The sequence below is a fragment of the Lissotriton vulgaris genome, chromosome 7 (genome assembly GCF_964263255.1).
Source record: "Lissotriton vulgaris chromosome 7, aLisVul1.2, whole genome shotgun sequence".
In the NCBI taxonomy this organism is placed as follows: domain Eukaryota; kingdom Metazoa; phylum Chordata; class Amphibia; order Caudata; family Salamandridae; genus Lissotriton; species Lissotriton vulgaris.
Window position 1 is genome coordinate 204,574,705 of NC_141695.1, and position 22,142 is coordinate 204,596,846.

The window sequence follows — 22,142 nt, forward strand, 5'->3', positions numbered from 1 at the left end:
AAATTGGTTCTCTGAATGTTTCATGCTTTATTACAAATGTCACAAAAAGATGTTAATATCTCACTTCTGTTCTTGGATTTTCGTCACAATAAAATACACTGAACATAATCTTCACAAAAGTTATTTACAAAAGTTTAAGCTATTGCCATTATAAATCACAATAACTTTTATTTAAGTATTAAATATTTAAAAAAATTAAGACATTATTTGTAATATCAATACATCTAAGTCACGTAAATACAACACATATTGCATTACAAATGCTATAGGTGTCACATTTGCAAAAGTTAAAATTATTGGCATTGTAAATGACAAAGCTATTAATTTTGCTATTTTCAAAACCAACACATAAATAAAATATTTGTCATTTACAATACCAATAGCTCAAACTTTCCTAATGCGAGACCTATTGCATTTCAAATGCTTGTTGTATTTAGTCGTCCCTTTTCCTGAGCCTCTGATGGGCCATGGGGACCCCAGACCATGAGTCCGAAAAACAGCAAAATTGGGAGGGGGTCGCACGCCCACTCCCCTGGTGCTGATAATGAACACCCTGAGGACAATATGGGCCAAATGCCATAACAAAAAATAGGAGGCATGTGTCCTGCTCCCCTGCACCTACTGTGCCCTGGTGCCCACCCAGGGCACCTCCAAGTATCGAGTTGGGAGCCACGGGGGAGTAAGAGGGTCCCCTAAATCCCAGCCACCTGTCGACATATTGGGGGAGCTGGCACTGCTCCCAGAGTCATCTGTGCGGGCAGAGAAACAAAGTCTGCTTTTTAAAGCTACTGCTAAGGGAGAGCACACATGCCTTCTCTGCCCACAGTCCTGTAGGCAGGGAAGGCATGTTTTCTCCCACCAGGAGAGAGATTTAAAAATACTCCCACCAGGCACTGATACCGACAAGGAAACTACTGTGTCCCATGGGACACGGTTGGTGAACCAGCACAGAGGAATAGGATCCCCGTGGTGTTAACAGGCTCAGGGAAGTGGAGTCGTATGGAGCATCTCCCTTCAAAGTTCATTTCTGCCCCCAGAGAATAGGGTCCACAGGGCTTTTTAAGGCTTGAGGAGGGACAGGCACTCACCGTGCCAAATTTGGTGTTATTCCATTTAGCAGTTTTTGCAGTAAAACGGCCTAAAAAATGCCTAAGGGAAATGAATGGGGATTTTGCATTTTAGGACCCTCCTCTTGCTCAGTCCTTGCTTGAGGGATCACCCTAAAACTTTCTAGGAAGGAGCTGAGCTGGATGAACTTTTAGGGGGTAAAGCTTTGTGAAAATGTATCATTCTCGTATATATGTATATGTATATATAGTTTGGCTTGGATGGTGTGGAGTGTTTCATATAAAGGAGCTTATCTTCTCCAAAAATGACCTAGAGTGCCGTACTGCCTGTTTTTGTATAATATATAGGGCACTCTAAACCTGAAAGGATATTGCTTTTACTAATACTTGATACTCCCTTGTGCCAAGACAAAGCTGTGCCTCTCTCTCTCTTCTCTCTGACAATTTGCATTGAATGTTTGACCAACTTCCTAACCGACAGAAGGCAAACTGTCAACCTTCGCCCTTTTCACTCACAGACCACCAATCAATCAATGAAGACATTTGTGGAGTACGCTACTCACCCGTGAGGGTCTCAAGGCGCTAAGGGGCGGGGGCAGCTATTGGTCGAACAGCCAGATCTTGAGACATCTCCTGAAGGTTAGCCGGTCCTGGGTCTGCCGCAGATGGGCGGGGAGGGTGTTCCATGTCTTTGCAGTGAGGTGGGAGAAGGATCTGCCACTGGTGGTCGATCGGCGAATGCGTGGGACGGTGGCAAGAGCCAGGTCGGCAGAGCGGAGCTGGCGGTTCGGGGTTTCGAAGGACAGTCATTTGTTGAGGTATGCTGGTCAGGTGTTGTGAAGCGCTTTGTGAGCGTGGGTGAGGAGTTTGAAGGTGATCCTCTTTTTGATCGGGAGCCAATGAAGATCTCTTAGGTGGGTGGTGATGTGGCTGTGGTGGGGGAGTCCGAGGATGAGGAGTGTGGAGGTGTTCTGTATACGTTGGATTCTTTTCTGGAGTGTGGTCGTGGTTCCTGTGTAGAAGGCGTTTCCGTAGTCCAGCCTGCTGCTGATGAGTGCTTGGGTGACTTTTCTCCTGGTTTTGGTCGGTATCCATCTGTAGACTTTGCGGAGCATCCGGAGGGCGTTGAAACAGGAGGAGGAGACAGCGTTGACCTGCTGGATCATAGAGAGCTTTGAGTCCAGAATGAACCCGAGATTGCGTGCGTGGTTAGTGGGTGTCGGGGCAGCTCCCAGCGAGGTAGGCCACCAGGAGTCATCCCATGCGGAGGGGGTGGAGCCGAGGGTGAGGACCTGCATCTTGTCTGAGTTCAGTTTTAGTCAACTGGTCTTCATCCAGTCTGCGACCGCCTTCATTCCCTCGTGGGGGTTGGATTTTACGACGACCAGGTCTTTGGTGAGGGAGAGTATCAGCTGCGTGTCGTCAGCGTATGAGACGATGTTGTGGTGGTGGGCTCTGACGATGTTGGTGAGCTGTGCCATGTAGATTTTGAAAATGATCGGGCTGAGGGATGAACCTTGGGGTACGCCGCAGGTGATTGTGGTGGCTTCGGATCAGAACAGGGGAGGCGGATTCCCTTTGTTCTGCCGGTGAGGAAGGAGGTCATCCAGTCCAGGGTTTTTCCCCGGATCTCTGCGTCGTGGAGGCATGTGCGTAGGGTGTGGTGGCAGACGGTATCGAAGGTGGCCGAGAGGTCCAGGACGATGAGTGCTGCGGTTTCACCCTTGTCCAGTAGGGTCCTGATGTCGTCAGTGAGGGCGGTCTCTGTGCTGTGGTTGCTGTGGAAGCTGGATTGGGAGGAGTCCAGGATGTTGTTCTCCTCCAGGAAGAGGGTCAGTTGTCTGTTGGCGGTCGTGGCAATGACTTTGGTTGGGAATGGGAGCAAGGAGATGGGTCAGAAGTTCTTGAGGTCCTTTGGGTCTGCCTTGGGTTTCTTGCGGAGGGCGTAGATCTCGGTGTGTGTCCAGCTCTCTGGGAAGGTGGAGGTCTCGAAGGAGCTGTTGGTGATCTTTTGGAGTTGGGGTGCGATGGTGGAGCTTTCCTTTTTGAAGGTGTGGAGGGGGCAGGGGTCGGAAGGTGAGCCGGAGTGGATGGTGTTCATAATTTTAATGGTGTCTTCATCGTTGACGTTGTTCCAGGAAAGCGGAATGTTGGGTAGTTTTGTGAGAGTGGAGTCAGGGGTGTCGTAGTTGTCTGCTGTCAGCTCCTGAGTGTCGATAATGTGGATGTCTGTGACCTTGCAGTAAAAGAAGGTAGGCAGAGAGTCGCAGAGTTCTTGTGACACTGGTATGTCATTGGACCTGGAGCTGGGAATGGCGAGTTCTTTCACTATGTTGAAGAGCGCTTTGCTGTTGGGTGCGTCGTTGTCGATGCGTTCCTTGAAGGAGTTTTTTTTGGCGCGCACGGCTGAGTTGGTGGTGTTTGCGTCTGGCGTTCGTGAGGGCTGCGTTGTTTTCGTATTTCTGATCCTTGCGCCATTGCTTCTCGAGTCTTCTGCAGGTATGCTTGGAGTTCTGGAGGTCGGCGTTAAACCAGGTGGCTCACAAGTCGGTGCGCCTGTTGGAGGTTTTCTTGATCGGGGCAAGGGTGTTGGCGCAGTCGTTGATCCAGTCTGAAGTTGTGGGCTGCTGGGTCGGTCTTGGAGGGCTCGGGTGGAGGGGTTCGGGCGAGAGTGGCGATGAGCTAATCTTCGGTGACTTTCTTCCAGTTGCGGTGTGGGATGCATTGCGGTTGGTTGGGTGTGGTGGCTTTCTCGAAGGAGAAATGGATGGAGTGGTGGTTGGTCCAGTTGAGTTCGGTGGTGTGGCTGAAGGTGACGTGGTCGCTGGCGGAGAAGATGGGGTCGAGCGTGTGTCCAGTGGAGTGGATGGGTGTCGTAAAAAGTTGTTTGAGTCCGAGGTTGGCGAGGTTGTCAATCAGTGTTGTGGGGTTGTTGTCGTTCTTGAGGTGGAAATTCGGTCTCCGAGGAGGATATAGTCTGTGGAGGCGATGGCGTGTTTGCTGATGAGGTCGCCAATGGATTTGCTAAACTGTGGTCGGTGTCCTGGGGGTCTGTAGACGAGGGTTCCTCTGAGGGTCGTGGTGTTATTGACGTGGATCTGGAAGTGTAAGTGTTCGGCCATGCTGAGGACTTCTTCAGTGCTTGCTGGGATTCTGGTGGTGTTACTGTGGATGATGGTGATTCCTCCTCCTGGTTTGTTGTTGTTCTGGTCCCAGGGTGTGATATTGTAGTCGTCCAGGATGGCTATGACCTGTGCCGAGGAGGTGTTCATCCAGGTATCCGTCAGAAAGGCGACGTCCGAGGTGTAGAAGTCTAGCAGGTCCCAAGGTTCAATGGAGTGCTTGTGTACTGTGCAGGTGTTGAGCAGTATGCAGCTGAGACGGGTGTGGCCTGCAGTGTTGGGGTGGGCAGGCCGAACTGGCATGCACTGGCTGGTGTAGCTGCAGTTTCGGCAGGTGAAGGATCCGTGGGAGAGCTTCGGGTGGCCTGGAAGCAAGTGGAGTTTCGGCCGACGTTGAGTGCATGGAGGGTGTTGGCGTCATAGCGGTGTTGGGTCCTGTGGAGGTCGCGGGGGCCAAGGGGTCTGGCGCTGGGCGCCGTCCAGGCGAGGACAGGACAGATGGTCTTGCCTTAGGCGCACCTTCGGCGTGCCAGCGGTCGGCATTTGAAGGGGAGGGAGGGACGAGCAGCTGGGAGGCGGGAGCGGAGCGGGAGGTAAGGGGTCAGAGGATAGCGGTGGGAAACGGCGGGAAAATAGAAATATGAGGGGGAACAGAAGCAAAACAACAGTACAGTGGCAATCAAGGAATAAATAGAAGAAAAGAGAGAAATACAAGGGGGGCAGAGCAAAACAATAGTACAGTGGCAGTCAAGGAATTAAATAGCAGAAGGCAGTACCAGGCAAGAGTACAGCAAAATAATGAGAGCAGCACCGGGAAAAAATGCACTGATCACCGCAGTGATCAACACTCAGGGAGAGGAGACCATGAGACCAGGGCAAGCTTGAACCCTGCACAGGAGGGCTGGCTGGGCGCGTGGTGGCGCAGAGCACCGCAGAGCTGCTGGGGAGCTGCTGGGGGGAGTGAGATCCTTGGACCATGGTCTGAGGACTCATGCGCGCTTGCAGCGGTCGGCATTTGAAGGGGAGGAGGGAGGGACGAACAGCTGGGAGGCGGTAGCGGGCGGAAGGGGAGGGGATGGGCCAGAGGATAACGGTGGTACATGGCGGGAAAATAGAAATGCGAAGGGGAACAGAAGCAAAACAACAGTACAGTGGCAATCAAGGAATAAATAGAAGAAAAGAGAGAAATACAGGGGGGGGGGCAGAGCAAAACAATAGTACAGTGGCAGTCAAGGAATTAAATAAGAGAAGGCAGTACCCGGCAAGAGTACAGCAAAATAACGAAAGCAGCATCAGGCAAAGCTACCAAAGGGCTAAGCACACGTTAATACGGGGTTTGCTTGTGACTCCACAGTGACAGGAATTGTGGTTGCTGCATGAGAAGGGGTTCACGCCCCTCAACCAGTAACCCAATTTCCACACTGGTGTTCAGTAGTGGAGGTTTGGACTTCTGTTTGAGCAGTGTTATTCAGTGAGGTTATGTTCCACTAAAATCCCAGATAAATAATTTGTTTCTAATGTGATTTTCCTTAAATTCACCTAGATTGGCTCTTTTGCTTTTTCCAAATATACTCTCTTTGCTACCTAAAACTGAAAAGTTACACCGTGATTAAGTTCAAACAGTTCTGTATGGAAAGGGGACTGCAAATCTCAAAGGGCACTAAGCAATTTTTGCTCCAGAAAGTTCTGAGGGTCTGGACATAGGCCCACAAAGCTGCTTGAGAGAAACAGAGGATGGTAATGAGGAGGATGATATCGATGAGCAGGAGCAGGGTCTGGATACCAGCCCTGAGATTGAGAGAAAGGGGGTGACTCCTCTCCTGAGATGAATCTTCCTGTCAGAAAGGGAAGCAATGCATCTTCGCAGGGCCTGTCGCCAGAGTATCTGGAAGACAGGAAGGCAGAGAGAGCGTTTCAGTTGCAAATGGTCAAACTCAAGATGGAGGAGAGACTAGCTTTAGAGTCATTGGCTCATGAAAGGAGTCTCATGTGCTGAACGTGAAAGCCAGACAAGCAGAGACCAGCGATCACGGTGGCAGCTACCCCCTTGCTGAAGTTGGCAAGAAAGTTTGCATACCCAAAAATCTAGTGCCCAACTATGTGATACAGGAATGACATAGACATGAGTTTTTCTGCCTCTGGGGTGATCCTTAAGTTACACATGGTCCAAGAAGAGTTTGTGGGGAGCATCACTCTGGAAACACATGCAGAGGGTTAGTTTTCCTACACTAGAGGTTGGGTCCAGATAAAATAGATCCCAATGAAAACGGTCCTTGTCACTAAGTTTGGACTCACCTCAGAAATGTACCTCATTAGGTTGAGGAATAACCAAATAAGTAGAGCCAGCCACTAAAAGGTTGGGTACATGGCAGCAAAGTTGATCAATCAATAAGGGTTTTGTAGAGTGCAATACTCACCGGTGAGGGTCTCAAGGGGCTGAGGCCAGTGAGGGAGGGGGTTGTGAGCAGCTGTGCTGTGTTATTCGAAGAGCCAGGTCTTGAGGTTCTTTCTGAATTGGTGCAGTGTTGAGCTTCGTCAGAGGAGGAGGGGGAGTTTGTTCCAGGTCTTGGCTGTGAGGTAGGAGAAAAGTGTGTGAAAGTACCCATCAGGGTAACCCTCATTTTTCATCTTTGTAAAGAAATTTTGTGAAAAGATTGTTGAAGTCATTTTGGGTACCCTAAATAGTTCACTGTCCAGACTAAGATTGTTGAGAGAATGATTTTTCTGAAATAAATTTGAAACCAACTTGGGCTTTCCTCTATTTTCCTTCTTCAATTTTTCCTTTATTTGTTTACTTTTTTCTCCAAAATTTTGGACTTGAGCTTGCTCAGGGATTTTTTGACAAAAATGTAGGATTTGTTGTACTAGTCATGTTTTGTGTTGTCCAATAAGTTTAAAGTATAATATATGTACTATATGTGATGTATGTGTCAAAACAGGTGTGGTTTTTGTAAAAGTTGTATACTGGTTTTGTTCTGCATAATTGATATATTTTGAGTGATTTCAGTAGAACAAACCTAGCCCCAGGGGACCTGGGGAGCACTGTAAATGGAAAAGGGAAATTGTTTCTCAAAGGTTAGCAGGGTTGTAGCCAAGCTTCCTGAACATAGCAATTTGGAAATGGTATAGGGTGGAGTTAAAGGGGAAAGCTGTGGTGCAGCAAGGGTGACGTGCCATAATGCAAGCAATTCAAATTATCCCCACAGAGTATCAAGAGAAAGCCATACTTAGGTGGATTCCTTACACCCCTGACTGGTGACACTGCACTAAAATTAGATTGATCTGATTATGGGTTGAATATTTCATGTAAAAACTATTGGGTGTCCTGGCGCTCAAAACAGTAAGTTGACCATGCACAGAGATTATTGAAAAAGGTGTGTATTCAGAGCTTTGCGGAACCTGAGTAAAATCGGTTCTGAGGAGATTGCCAAAGAAAAGCTATTCCAGGCCTGATCAGTCGCACATCTTCTGTGGCGGGCTTTGAAATATCTTGGAAGAGAATCCAGGTAGCAGATTTAAGAATGTCTGTGGGGATGAAAACTGAACGGAAGCTGTGACATGTAGTTTGTGGGAGCGGCAAAATGGATCTCCTTGTGGCAAAAGCAGAGCACCTTAAGAACACCGCTGGAGGCAGGGAAGAGGTAGGCTAGTTTCCTCTGCACCATCCTTCCAGGGTGTAACCACAGTTCCCTTTAGACTGACCTGAGCAGACTTGGTTCACAGGGTCAGACAGATGGAGGCAGCTTTAGCTAAACTGTCAGAGGGTCAGCTTGTAGGCTGTTGTGGTGTACAGTAGGCCTCTCATACAAAATGAATTTGTACACATGCAAAATGTTTCTGCACTCACCCCATCATGTCTGTATTCCTGCTGCACTTCTGTGGGACTGGTAGTGTCGCCCTTCTTCTTGTTCCTCAATAAAAACACAATGTGAAATAAAATGAATACTCGTGATCCAACTATTCTCGCAAGTGTGCAGGGCTTTCAAGATTCCAAATATTCTGATGAGACCTGAATCAGTAATTTTTGCAGAGTTTTATACAGCGCGAACTATACCCGAACCGAATCGGGTATCAGAGCGCTTTACATAGCACCGGTTACGTGACATGAGGACACACATCCATTTTAGGCACGGGGAGATTAAGTGATTTGCCCAGAATCACAGGAGGTTTTGGCGTTGTTACCGAGACTCGAACCCAGATCCCCAGGTCAGAGGTCGAGCGCCCTAGAATGTTTATAGGATGTATTTACACCTTAGGGGTTGGACCACTACAGTGTAGGTGTACAATAAATCTTGTCAGAGCTGGTTATGGTCAACACTCTGGGAGTGCCAACAAGCAGAGCAGCAGAAAAAAACTCAATTCGTTTTTAGTTAAGGAATGTGAAAATAATGGATTGCAAATACCCTCTGGTGATGTTGAGGAAGGGAGTAGGCAAACATCTATAGACTGGAAAGTGGACAAGTGAACTGGGACCAGGCCACTAGGACTGGCTGCAGCTCTCTTGTCCTCATTTGCAAGCAGAGGCCTGATGGCCTGTCAGCCTGCCTGGGCATCTCATTTCGACAGAGTCCAATTAAGAGTAATTCAATGCATGGGCATGTCTTAGATAACAGGAACTGTGTTATGCAAGCAAGCCAACTATTGGAATATTGTGCAGTATTTATTGAAACAATTGATTTTTTTCTGTATTGTGCTGCATTTTTATGGGGAAATCAGGAAGGAATTTTCCAGGATAAAATAAGCGAACTCAGATCTTGATCTCAAATCTCCAGGGGCTGCATGGAGCAGAAATGTAAGTCCTATGTGAAAGGGCCTGCGTCAGACTTACGCCTGCTGTGAGGCAGGAGTAAGATATTGACACATTTGCACACTAGAAGTGGCTCAGTGAAACCTCGTAGATTTCACTGCGTCACTTCTACGAGGCTTACTTACGTGGGAATGCCCACCCTGCATACATTAGACCTGACGCAAGTATAATGTAGCTCAGGGGTTTACAAATTGACGCATCTAAGATTTAGATGCGTCACTTTGTAAATAGGGTGCAACAGGAGGCATGTTTTACGCCGCTGATGCGTCACAAAAAGAGATGCAACGGAAGCGCAAAACTGTTGCAAGGCCTCTTAAATAGGGCCCTTTGTGGCAGATCTATTAGGAAGTGCTGCAGCGTGGCACTGCAAGCCCTTTGGTTGTGCCACGCTGCGGCACTTCCGAAGCACAGGGATTCAATATATTTACAAGAATAAACTGCAGCCATGCGCTGGAGCAGGCCCCCTTGCACCATTGTGCAAGGATAACTGCGTCGTGGGGAGTTTATTTTTCTGCAGGAAGGAGCACCTTCCTGCACAAAAACAATCACAACAGCATTTCCCTCTTTCAATGCGTGCTGTAGAATGCATCTTTTTCAGCTCATGTCATTAACCCTATTATGTAGCTTGACCAGAGCTGAAGAAACAGACAGTAATACGCCATATCTTGTAAATACAGAGAATTCCTGCCCTTTTTCTATTGACACTTGGCGGTGGAGCAGCAAGACTTGCTGCACTGCCCTGCGCCAAAGTATTGTAATTGAGGCCCAGAGCCTGTACACGGTCAAAACCGGCCCAATTTGTAAACAGGGGCCACTTTTTAACTATTCAATTCACTCATTTGGATTACTTTTATTTTGGTGCATAGGCCTATTTTCTGTCCCAGTCCGACCCTATTTTGTGCTATATAAAACTGCAAAAAAACAAAGGCTAGCAGTAACAGGGAAAATGTTAAAGCTCTGCTTTTTAGCTGTGTTTAACTGTTGACCGCGTTGTTAAAAAAATATACTTTTTACTGATTTTAACTTCATAGATCCATTTATGATTTGTTTAGTCACGGTGCAATAGATAACACAAATTCATGCATTCATTTATAAAATTGCAGTTCTTACACTGAAAGGTCTTTTGCCCGACCATTTTGGAGTGGTTAACGTTTCAACTAAAGCTCTCAGCTAAACATATTGTGTGCACTGCTGTCTCTCTTGGGTAAACATTTACAAACTGATTTACTTTTCTGGTGGGTAGGTGCTCGTTTGTGCAGCAAAGAAACCTCTCTTTCCAGTGTGCTTGGGGGTGCTATTTCAGAGGTATGCACAGGATAAAAATGTGCATGAGGACGCACTTGATATATCGCCACGCAGGCACAGCCACTGCAATGGATACTGCCACCCCCGCTGCCAGGAAAATGCAAGTCCATAGGCCAGGGTGAGACCGCTTCCTGTGAAATCCATCTAGAATAGAGCACAAGAAAAACAGGGTCAAAGCAGTGAGGAAATATATATAGATATGACTACAAACATGTAAATACCCATGTTCAAAAATGTTATGATTTAGATAGAAAATTAAGAATCATGACATTGACCACCAAAAATATACACCTAAACTTCTAACACATTGGTATTGCACTCTCGAAACAGTAATTAGTAAATGACGTCTATCAGTGTCCAAACTTCAAGCACAATTCAGAAAAGGGGGTGGTGATGAACAGAGTGTCTGAATTAAGCAGACCACTCTTACCCAGTTCAAAGATCAGGGCTTGATCCATCACCGTTATTTAGCTCACTGCACCATCCCAGCTCAGAACCTGGCTATATGCAAATCAGTCTGTCCCTGGCCCAGTGCATCATGGGAACAGGGCAGACTAACCTACCAAGCCAATTCTTCACCAGAAAGGAGACAAGCTACCGGGGACCTATTTCTGGCATTTCAGCCGTCGTCGGCCCGGCTTGCTTGAATCCTGATGGTGCAGTGAGCAAGGGACTCATGTCTGAGTATACCCTGTCACACCTATAGTGGCCAAAAACGATTCAGAAAAGGGGGTGGTAATGAACAGAGTGTCTGAATTAATCAGACCACTCTTACCCAGTTCAAAGATCAGGGCTTGATCCATCACCGTTATTTAGCTCACTGCACCCTCCCAGCTCAGAACCTGGCTATATGCAAATCAGTCTGTCCCTGACCCAGTGCATCATGGGAACAGGGCAGACTAAACTACCCAGCCAATTCTTCACCAGAAAGGAGACAAGCTACCGGGGACCGGTTTCTGGCATTTCAGCCGTCGTCGGCCCGGCTTGCTTGAATCCTGATGGTGCAGTGAGCAAGGGACTCATGTCTGAGTATACCCTGCCACACCGGACGTTGGGGGCACGCTTCTCCGGCTTCTCCGGCTTCACCGACAGCAGCAAAGGCTCCGTTTTGCGTGCTGGTGCTCTGGTTCTGGCTCTAACTCTGGCGTTCTGACAATCACAGCTCTCAGCTCTCTGGCGCTCTCTGGCGTAAGTGGATCCACCTATCTGGCATGCCATACGCTGGATGGGATTTTCCCCAGTGATCTTGACATTACGGTTTTCAACTTACAAGCTCTAGCATGGACAGACCATAAGGCCATTCATTTCAAACTTAAATTTACCCAGACACAACCGGGAGTGCAAGCCAAAGTCTTAAAGGCATTAATCAGGTGATGGGACAAAACCAAGGAGGGGGATTTTGAGTCAGCGCTTAATCTTTTTCTAACAACTCCTGACTCTGATAGGAACAAGGCAGTTCAGCAGTTTAACGACTGGCTTATATCAGCAGCTGATAAAGTAGCGCCTAAAAAGCTAGCGACAGGAAAAAGAGATAGTTTAGAGAAAGTACCACTGTACTCTGTAAATGTAAAAAAGAACATGTAAAATGTAAATGTAAAAAAAAATGTAAAATAATAAAAATGATTTCCACTTTGGTGAAGTGCCTCATTTCCTCCTATGGCTTAAACATTTGTAATAAGCTTTATCTCATGGAGGACACAGCCAAAGTGTGGTCTAACCAATGTGCCTGCCTTTCTATTTTGTAAGGGCTTTCATTAACCAATAATATTGTGTTTTGCCATCACTATGTACTGTGGTATACTGCAAAAGTAGTAATACAGTACCTTACCCCTGACCTTATGCAACTCAATTGGATGTCTAAAGAAGCTAAGATACAATTTAAAATAGCCTGCCTAACACATTTAGCCTTAGATTACAACACTCCAGATTATTTGGCGAACATGCTTGTACTTTTTGGCTCTCGTCCACCCTACTTTGTAAACCTCTCAAATTCAAAAAGAAAAGAACCTTCAATCGTGCCTTCTCTTGTCTTGCTCCTAGAATTTGGAACACTCTTCCTCCCGAGATCAGAGGAACTACTTCCACTGCATCTTTCAAGAAACATGCCAAATGCATATTCCTGTATGAACATTAACAGCATCAACCTGCACTCCTTCTCAAGCCCCCCTATTTACAGATTTGATACTTATTTTCTATGGTGTTGAGATTTATTTCATGCTTGTCTGTTAAGTTGTTATTTTGCTGGAGGACCTGCCTGAAACTGTACTAGCTGTGCCGACTACCCGGCCCCAGACCTTGATTATTTTCCCACTTTTGTTAGACAGTGTTGACTTATCTACGTCATTTGTTCCACTGTTCTGGTTTTGTTCATGCTTTCGCAACTTTGTACAGCTCTCGGATATCTGCAGCGGTCATGTTCGCGCTTTATAAAACTTTTCAAATAAATAAATACAGTGATCCAATATATAGTTTTTGTTCCTTTTTACTGAAAAACTTAGGTCTAGGCTGTAGCTTTGTCTAAAGTTCCTATGGAAACATTAATTGGAAAAACACGTTTTGGGATACCACTTTGCTCTCTGTCCTTGGTTAATGGATCATCCAGAAACATTCCATGCCAAATTGGTCAAAAAGTAGCATGTTTTTGGAAAGTTTTGTGGAGATTTCTCAAACAGCACCCAAGTTATAAGCATCAAGCAAAATACATTTCCTATGGAAGCACAATCCTAACTATAAATACCCAGTGTCAACCTCCACAGGACCCGGGAGACACAGAACTTTTCAAGTCTTCATTTGGGGCAAACAGCAAATCGTAAATACACATAAAACGGCAACTCCTTCAAGAGAAACCCACCTGAGGGTAGAAAATAACTGTGATTAATAGTACGAGCAGGACTTACTAAAAGGTAATTAATTGAAAGGAAGGCTTGTGACCTACTAGAAGAAATGTACTACTACAAACACCAGCATGCAATATAAGCTATAATCACCTGCTGCCCACTGGAGGGCGCATTAAAATTCACGCTGTTTAAAAGCCTCTCTGAATGCCTGCTGTGTCACTTGAGGAAATGCCTGTGAACAAGGAGCAGCCACGCTCTGAAACGCGTAAGGCGAAGCAAAATTAGTCGATTGGAGGGGAAGCCGGTGCTGTCAATCGTCTGTTTGTGTGTGCACCTTTAGTACGGAGGTCTTTGAAAAACGAAATGATATGCAGCAGAGCGAGCCGCGAAGGTTGCACCACCTTTCTTTTAAACACAGGACCCATGAGACACAGAACTTTTCAAGTCTTCATTTGGGGCAAACAGCAAATCGGAAATACACATAAAACGGCAACTCCTTCAAGAGAAACCCACCTGAGGGTAGAAAATAACTGTGATTAATAGTACGAGCAGGACTTACTAAAAGGTAATTAATTGAAAGGAAGGCTTGTGACCTACTAGAAGAAATGTACTACTACAAACACCAGCATGCAATATAAGCTATAATCACCTGCTGCCCACTGGAGGGTGCATTAAAATTCACGCTGTTTAAAAGCCTCTCCGAATGCCTGCTGTGTCACTTGAGGAAATGCCTGTGAACAAGGAGCAGCCACGCTCTGAAACGCGTAAGGCGAAGCAAAATTAGTCGATTAGAGGGGAAGCCGGTGCTGTCAATCGTCTGTTTGTGTGCACCTTTAGTACGGAGGTCTTTGAAAAACGAAATGATATGCAGCGAAGCGAGCCGCAAAGGTTGCACCACCTTTCTTTTAAACACAGGACCAATGAGACACATAACTTTTCAAGTCTTCATTTGGGGCAAACAGCAAATCGGAAATACACATAAAACGGCAACTCCTTCAAGAGAAACCCCCTGGAGGGTAGAAAATAACTGTGGTTAATAGTGCGAGCAGGACTTACTAAAAGGTATTTAATTGATAGGGCGGCTTGTGACCTACTGGAGAAAATGTACAACTACAAACACCAGCTTGCAATATGAGCTATAATCACCTACTGCCCACTGGAGAGCGTATCAAACTGCACGTTGTTTAAAAGCCTCTCCGAATGCCTGCTGTGTCACTTGAGGAAATGCCTGTGAACAAGGAGCAGCCACGCTCTGAAACGTGTAGGGCGAAGCATAATTAGTCAATTGGAGGGGAAGCTGGTGCGGTCAATCGTCTGTTTGTGTGTACACCTACAGAACTGAGGTCTTTAGAAAATAAAATGATATGCGGCAGTCTGAGCCGCAAAGGTTGCACCACCTTTCTTTTAAACACAGGACCCGGGAGACAAAGAACATTTCAAGTCTTCATTTGTGGCAAACAGCAAATCGGAAATACACATAAAATGGCAACTCCTTCAAGAGAAACCCACTGGAGGGTAGAAAATGACTGTGATTAATAGTGCGAGCATGACTTACCAAAAGGTATTTAATTGACAGGGAGGCTTGTGACCTACTGGAGGAAATGTACAACTACAAACACCAGCATGCATTATGAGCTATAATCACCTGATGTCATCAGTGATGTTATTTGAGATGTAAACAGTGATGTCATCAGTGATGTCACTGACCTTGTCATGAATGATGTAATATGTGTCATCGTCACCAGTGGATCGCGATCGCGAGAGTTACAGTTAGTACAACTAACTATAATGGAGGAATTTCAATGGTTTTGTATGAGTGAAGTGTCCAGCTAACTATAACACCCTTGAAACCTATGTTTTTTTCAGTGAATTTCAAAGGATTTTTAAATGACAATTCTTAATTATAATGTTGACTACTTTCCCATATCTTCAACAAGAAACCAAATCTGCAATGCTACTTAAAAAAACAGGCACTAGTTCCACTTACCACTAACAAATCAAAATCAACATTTAACTAGTGTAAGGATGTTGACTATGTACTGCATGAATTACATCCAACTCACACCCATATTAAAAGTGCAATATGAGATAGAGGTACTAATTAAATGCTTCCGACACCGAACAAAATCACAATACCCAGCACCACTACAACTACCCCTCCTGACCACTCCCCCTCTACTACCTCAGAGGCAGCGCAAAACAGGACAACAGTCCTTGCCAAAATAATATATCCTCTCAACAGCACACTAGCTCAATGTTCAGAGATGTGGCAACCAAGTATGTATAAGGGAAAGAACTCGCACATCAACAATAATGTACACAACGCCAGGACTACCAGTAAAATGCTATACACAATTTACTATACAAACGAAAAACTTTTCAGTGTGTAGATATACCATTTATATGTGTAGTGTACTGCATAGTGGACGCAACCATATTATCTCAGACACTGGGGAATATATTGGTCATGTAGCTGTGTTCCCCCCATTTGAAGCAGAAGCAGAGTGGGCTGGTCCAACGTATGCAACGTCAGTGTAAGACTATAAATAATGAGGCTACTGGGGCGTGGTTTACTTCTGCAAAGCAAAGAGACTCCTCCACAGCGAAGGTTCTCACCCTGCCATGTGGCTGCCGTTATGAGCACGTGCCTCCTCGATACAGGCCGATTGCGAACTCAGTACCACGGCACCGCAGACTTATGTCTGTATCCACTACTGCCTTTGATCTACACTGCGGACAGCAGGGTTTACAACTTGAATTCAACTATGGAATTACATTTTTTGTCGGTATCTGTGCTGAGTACTGCCTTCAATCTACACTGCGGTCAGTAGAATTCACAACTTGATACCAGTTGCCCATCAGCACTACAAAAAACATTGTATTCAGTCTTTATTTATTTAAGGCAGAGACAATTGTACTGTATGACTTCAGATTGTGTTTACATGAGTGACACAAAGCATTCGTCCATGTCTGTGTCAACAACTGTCTTCAATATATACTGTGGACAGCAGGGTTCACAACTTGAATTCAGCTTTCCATCGACACTACGGACAGCATTCAAGTTAGCCTTGATTTATGTAAGACAGAGACAATTATGTTAATGGATGCCACAAAAAACATTCCTCAATGTCTGTACTAAGTACTGCCTTCAAATGATCAACAGTTTACCACTTGATACCAGAAGCAGATTAGCACTACAGACAACATTAAATTAATTCTCGATTTATTTAAGGCAGAGACAGTTCTACTATGTCGTCAGCTTTTGTTAACTGTGACAAAAAAGCATTTGTCGATGTTTCTGTGGACTACTGCCATAAATGCACTCTGCGGACATCAGGGTCACAACTTGAATTCAGCTTTCCATCTACACAATGGACAGTGGGGAATTCAGCCTTGATGTAGGTAATGCAGAGGCAATTCTACTATATGAGTTCAGATTTTTTTTTACATAAGTCGCAAAAATCATTTGTCGATATCTGTACTGACAACTGCTTTCAATCTACATTGTGAGGGCTCACGATTCAGGTGGAATGGCAATTGCACATGACGCTTTCCAATAGCCAAGAGAAATTGTACCAGTGCTACCTGCCCGAACCACGAATCATCGCAGGGTGCACACATGCTGAGTTCTTCATGTACCACTAACTCACTGCACCACAAGTCATCTCCACATGGCCTTGTTAAGGCAGAATTCACTAGATAAAAAACATTGCTCCAAGTGCGGCCTGCCCAGACCACGTATCATTGCATGTTACGTACACGCTCAGTGCCAAAAGGTACCAGTAACTCACTGCACCATAATTCATCACCACGTGCTGTATTTAGGAAGATTTCAATAGAGAAAAGACATTGGTCCAAATGCAGCCCCCCTTTTACCACTCATTATCGCAGGGTACGTACAAGCTCATAGCCAAAGATACTAGTAACTCAGTGCACCATAAATCATCGAGTGAACAGTTTTATGTCAGCAATGAGGCATACTATAACTTTTAAATGGAATTCATGCAGGATTCAGTCGACAAAAGACATTACCTCAATTACTGTGCCTCCCCCCCAACCAAGCATCATCGCAGGGTACTTACACGCTAAGCGCCAAAGGTACTACTAACTCAGGGCACCAAAAATCATCGCCACGTGGCTTTACTAAGGCTGAATTCAGAAGATAAAAATCATTACTGTCAGTACGGCCTGCCCGGACCACGCATCATCGCAAGCTCCACAGAACCTTGTTGTTTCAGGTGCCACTAACTCAGTGCACCACTTATCATCGCTGGCTGCACACACACTAAATTACCAATACTCTGCAGCTCTACTCAATGCCACGTGGCCCTGAGCTCTTCCTAACCGCTGCCTCCTGCCTACACTGTGATCATCAGAGCTCACAATTAATTACACTGTTGATTTATTATTTACAGAGTACAATTGTTATTGTTATTGTGGTTTTATATCGTGCCTAATCACCTACAGGTCTCTAAGCGCTTGGAAAGATGGTAACAGACAATAACTTGGCAAGGTGGAAGCTGAGGCCATAGCTAGATTATACTGTGCTCATACTTTTGCTGAACAGCAGTGTTTTTAGGCCCTTTCTGAATCGCAATAGGTTCCCTTCCCCACGCAGCACCCCAGGCAGCCTGTTCCATAACTGGGGAACTAACACTGAAAAGGCTCTCCCTCCCTTAGTCACTAGCCTGTAGCGAGGGCAGACCAATAGCTGGGAGTCTGAGGATCGGAGTGTTCTCATAGGGCAATACAGCTGCAAGCGATCTTTAATGTAGGCTGGGCCCTTGCCATAGATTGCCCTATGGGCTGTACATAAGTTCTTGAATTCCACTCTTTCTTTAATGGGGAGCCAATGCAAACTTTGTAGTAGGGGGGTGGCTTTAGATCTCCTCGGGAGTCTGAAGATCAACCGAGCAGCGTCATTCATTATGACCTGAAGCCTACTGGTCAGAGTTTTAGGTAAGCCAAGGTAAAGGGCATTACCATAATCAATTCTGGAGATAATGGTGGCTGCTACTATTGATCGCATCATGGATTGTGAGAGGACAGGAGATAACTTCCGCAGTTGCCGAATGATGTTCGTACAGCTTCCCACAACTGAAGAGATCTGAGGGGCCATTGACAGGTCACCATCCAGCTTGATCCCCAAGCTCTTTACAAACGGGCTTGGTTTTGGAGCAGGGCCTAACTCCGTGGGCCAATAGAGATCACATCAAGGTGAGGTATTGGATGAAATCACCAATACCTCAGTCTTGTCTGGATTAATCTTTAGCAGGTTATCCGTCATCCATTGCACTGTGAACCGCAGGATGTTCTGAGCTTGGAGTTGTGCGGCCGTAGTGTCATCGACACTTAACAGCAATTGCGTGTCGTCTGCGTAGTTAAAAACTTTACAGCCCATGGTGGCCAAAGAAGCAATCAACGGTTGCAGGTAGAGATTAAATAGAAGCGGGGACAGGGCAGACCCCTGTGGTACCCCGCACTCTAAGATCCCCATCTCAGATGTTTCGTCCCCCAGTTGTATCTTTTGGGTCCTTCCTATAAGGAAAGATTGCAACCATTGAAAGGCCAAGCCCTTAATCCCAAAATCCTTCAGTCTTTCCAAAAGCAAGGCATGGCTGACAGTATCGAACGCCGCTGATAGGTCCAACAAAATCAGGGCGCTCGGTTTCTTGCAGTCAGCCATGCCTCTTAGTTCATCCAGCACCGAGAGCATCACCAACTCGGTGCTGTGATGAGCTCGGAAACCTGCCTGTCGCTCATGGAGTAGATGATGGGATTCCAGATAGAGGGATAGGGATTTTTAGCACATGCTGCTCAAGGATTTTTGAGAGAAAAGGCAGCTGGGAAATAGGTCTGTAATTCTTTAACACCGCAGGGTCCGACCCAGGTTTTTTCAATAGGGGTCTTGCACGCGCCTCCTTAAGTTCAACCGGTAAGTACCCCGTATCTAATGATCTATTGAGGAGGGAGATGATACATTCCTCCAATAAGGGGCGCGCAACACGGAAGATCTCAGGTGGGCATGGATCAGCTGGGGAACCAGATTTAATTTTACCCATCAGCTGTTCCAGAATCAATGCATCCATCTCTGGAAACACTTCAAGGGAGCAATCAATCACGTTCTCAGATGCTGATGTTATAGCAGTCCCCATTGCCACCCCGTTCTTTATCTCCTGGATGATGATCTTCACCTTCTCCAAAAAATAAGCCTGAAAGGTGTTACAGTCAATGGGAGCCTTGGAGTTATCTGGTTTTTTACTCAACTCTGCCAGTATTTTAAAAGTCTCTTTCTGAATGTTCGCTGCCTTACTCAGGCGGGACTCAAAGTATTCCGCTTTAGCTTGGGTCATAAGATTTTTATATTGGTGAAGGGAAGCTTTATAAAGTTTCCTGTCAGTGTCCTGCTTGGTTTTCCTCCACACTCTTTCCAAAGCTCTAAGCTTTCTTTTTGCTTCCCTTAAGGGTGGCGTAAACCAAAGGGCCCCTTTTCCGGATCCCTTTATTCGCTGTATTCTAACTGGCGCTATTAGGTCAATGGCATGGATCATGCTCCTCATTAAGTCAGAGTGTTCACGGTCCAGGCTACGTCCCAGGTGTACAACCTGGGGTGTTACCGGGAGCACCTTAGTCAGGGACGCTAGGTCAACCTCAGCCCATTTCCGGGTTTTCCTGATGCCAAGGGGACAGCTAGTAATACAGCCTTTAAGGCGGGCCTCACAGAATACCAAATGGTGGTCAGACCAAATGCAAGGCGCTACATCTTTAAGGGTTAGACTAGCGTCTGTGGTCCACACAAGGTCAAGATTGTGGCCTTTTTCATGTGTGGGGGCATCCACAATTTGTTTAAAGCCCACCGCAGACATTAAAATGTCAAGCTGGCGCGTGGGCAGGTCCCATTTGGGCTTATCCCAGTGTAAATTGAAATCTCCTGTTACCAGCATTTTCGTGTATCTGGAACATAGGTCAGATATAATAGGGCAGGATAAGTCATGGAAGAGTGGAGTTGAATTAGGTGGGCGATAGACTGACAAAATCACCCAGCACACATTGTGCACAGTGACCTTTACCCCAAGCAAATCAGTCAGGTCAATTGTCTCTGATAGCAACTTTTCAACTATCAAAGTCTTCCTATAGAAAATAGCTACCCCTCCCCCCGTGAGCCCCCTGGGCGGTTGTGCCACATTACATCATATCCGCTTGGGAGGGCGGCGATGATATCAGGCATAGAGTTATCGCCCGTACAGGTCTCCGAAAGAGTCAGGACATCAATGTCATTGTCCTGAAGCATGCTGTAAACCTCCAGATGATGGCAGTGGAGCGATCAAGTGTTAAGGCTGGCTATTTTTAATACAGGGTGCTGACCCGGGGGGGAAATAATCTTATCGGGATGCAATATAGCAAACCTTTTAAGCGTCAGTAGGACTGCCTGATCTACAAGCGGCTCACCTCTGTTCAGGACATATAGCTCCTCCATGGAGTACATGCGCCGCTGGCCAGTAGTCCCAGCCCCTGCGCCTGTCTGTGCGCGGACGGGCGCAGATGGGCTGGACTCTGGCGTGACTGCGGCGATGCTCTGGCGGGCCCGCAGCGCGTGCCCGCTGCGCGTCTGCATGACCGGCTTAAATGCCGGTCTAGCGTCCTTATGATGACTAGCCTGCGCGAAGCGTCAAGGACATTCACCCCCCGCCCAAGATGTCCGCCGCTAATCTGCTCGAGGGGAAGGGAGAAAGGGAAAAAGGACCCGCACCAAACACGGTGTGCTTCACCAGTTATATGCAAGTAAGTGGCCAAATTTAAAATCAGAGTCTAATGCTAAATCAAACACCAACAAAATAACAAAAAACGGCAGTTAAAATGATTGTCTAATCGTTCCTCTGAGCGCCCTGCACTCTGTGCTGTGTCCTTGCAGTTAGGTTAGTTTACAATACCAAACTAAGTATAACATTTATCAAACTCTATACAATATTCCTTTATTATGCTTCCTTTAAGAACTTCTTTTATGTCACTTTCAGATTTAGGGCCCGATGTAGGTAAATCTCATTTACCGACTCTAGAATACCGAATTTTACTGATTCGGTATTCTAGATTCGGAAAATGAGATGTAGGAATTTTTTTTAAAATTTTTACCCCTGATTCTGGCTTGTGTGCCATGTGGCACACATACATGCCCGAAGGCCATGTATGTGTGTCACATGGCACACAAGGGCATGTATGTGTGTCACATGGCACACAAGGCATGTAAGGGCATGTATGTGTGCCACATGGCACAGGTGTAAATGCACAGATGTGCATGTACACTGGAATTCGTTATTTACCACGAAATAATATTTTGTGGTAAATAACGAATTCTTAAGGGCCTCTGGCACTGTTTTCAGTGCCACCTACATTTAGATTTACAGAATCGGTAAATTTACCGATTCTGTATTTTACCGAATCGGTAAATTTACTGATTCTGTAAAATTTAAGCCCTCTACATCTAAAACTCAAAATACCGGTCGGTAACGACCGAAATTGGCCATTACCAACTGGTATTTGGCCACCTACATCTGGCCCTAAGTTGAATAATAAAATTCACGCTGCAAGTGCATAGGGACACTTAATGATAGTCTACACTGTGGATAGCATAGGTCACAATTTAAACCTCACTTTTTCTTCATTGGAAACCTGAATTTCTTTTTTTGGAGACCACTGGAAGACTCATCTGATTCAGATCATTGTGTTGCTAAAGAATTGATAACCATCAATGGTACTTTTTTCCCCCTCAAAGTACATGCAGTCCAGTATGCAACAGTCAATGCTTTGAGTGAAGCCTGTTCAGACCACGCATCATCGCAGGGTGAGCACAGGCTAAACACCAGACGTACTAATAACTCAGTACACTGTAAATAATCACCACGTGCCCTTGTTAAGGGAAAATTCAATAGTCAATAGTCAAAACACATTTTTACCAGTGCAGTCGGCCTGAACCACGCATCATCGCAGGCTCCACACAAACCGCCCC

General features: G+C 45.9%; 1 protein-coding gene across 2 annotated transcripts in view; it reads right to left on the reverse strand.

Moving 5' to 3' along the window:
• The window catches only part of LOC147701199 (B-cell receptor CD22-like), a 281,864-nt gene that overhangs the window by 9,395 nt on the left and 250,327 nt on the right, over positions 1-22,142 (reverse strand). Inside the window, exons 6-8 of one of the 2 annotated variants that reach the window (XM_086929944.1) lie at positions 10,337-10,445; positions 8,037-8,100; positions 6,607-6,759 (exon numbers count right to left, since the gene is read on the reverse strand). In XM_086929944.1, coding sequence (XP_086786070.1) covers positions 6,607-6,759; positions 8,037-8,100; positions 10,337-10,445 — 326 coding nt within the window. The remainder of the gene's footprint in view (positions 1-6,606; positions 6,760-8,036; positions 8,101-10,336; positions 10,446-22,142) is intronic. The other variant, XM_086929945.1, reaches the window with a different exon arrangement.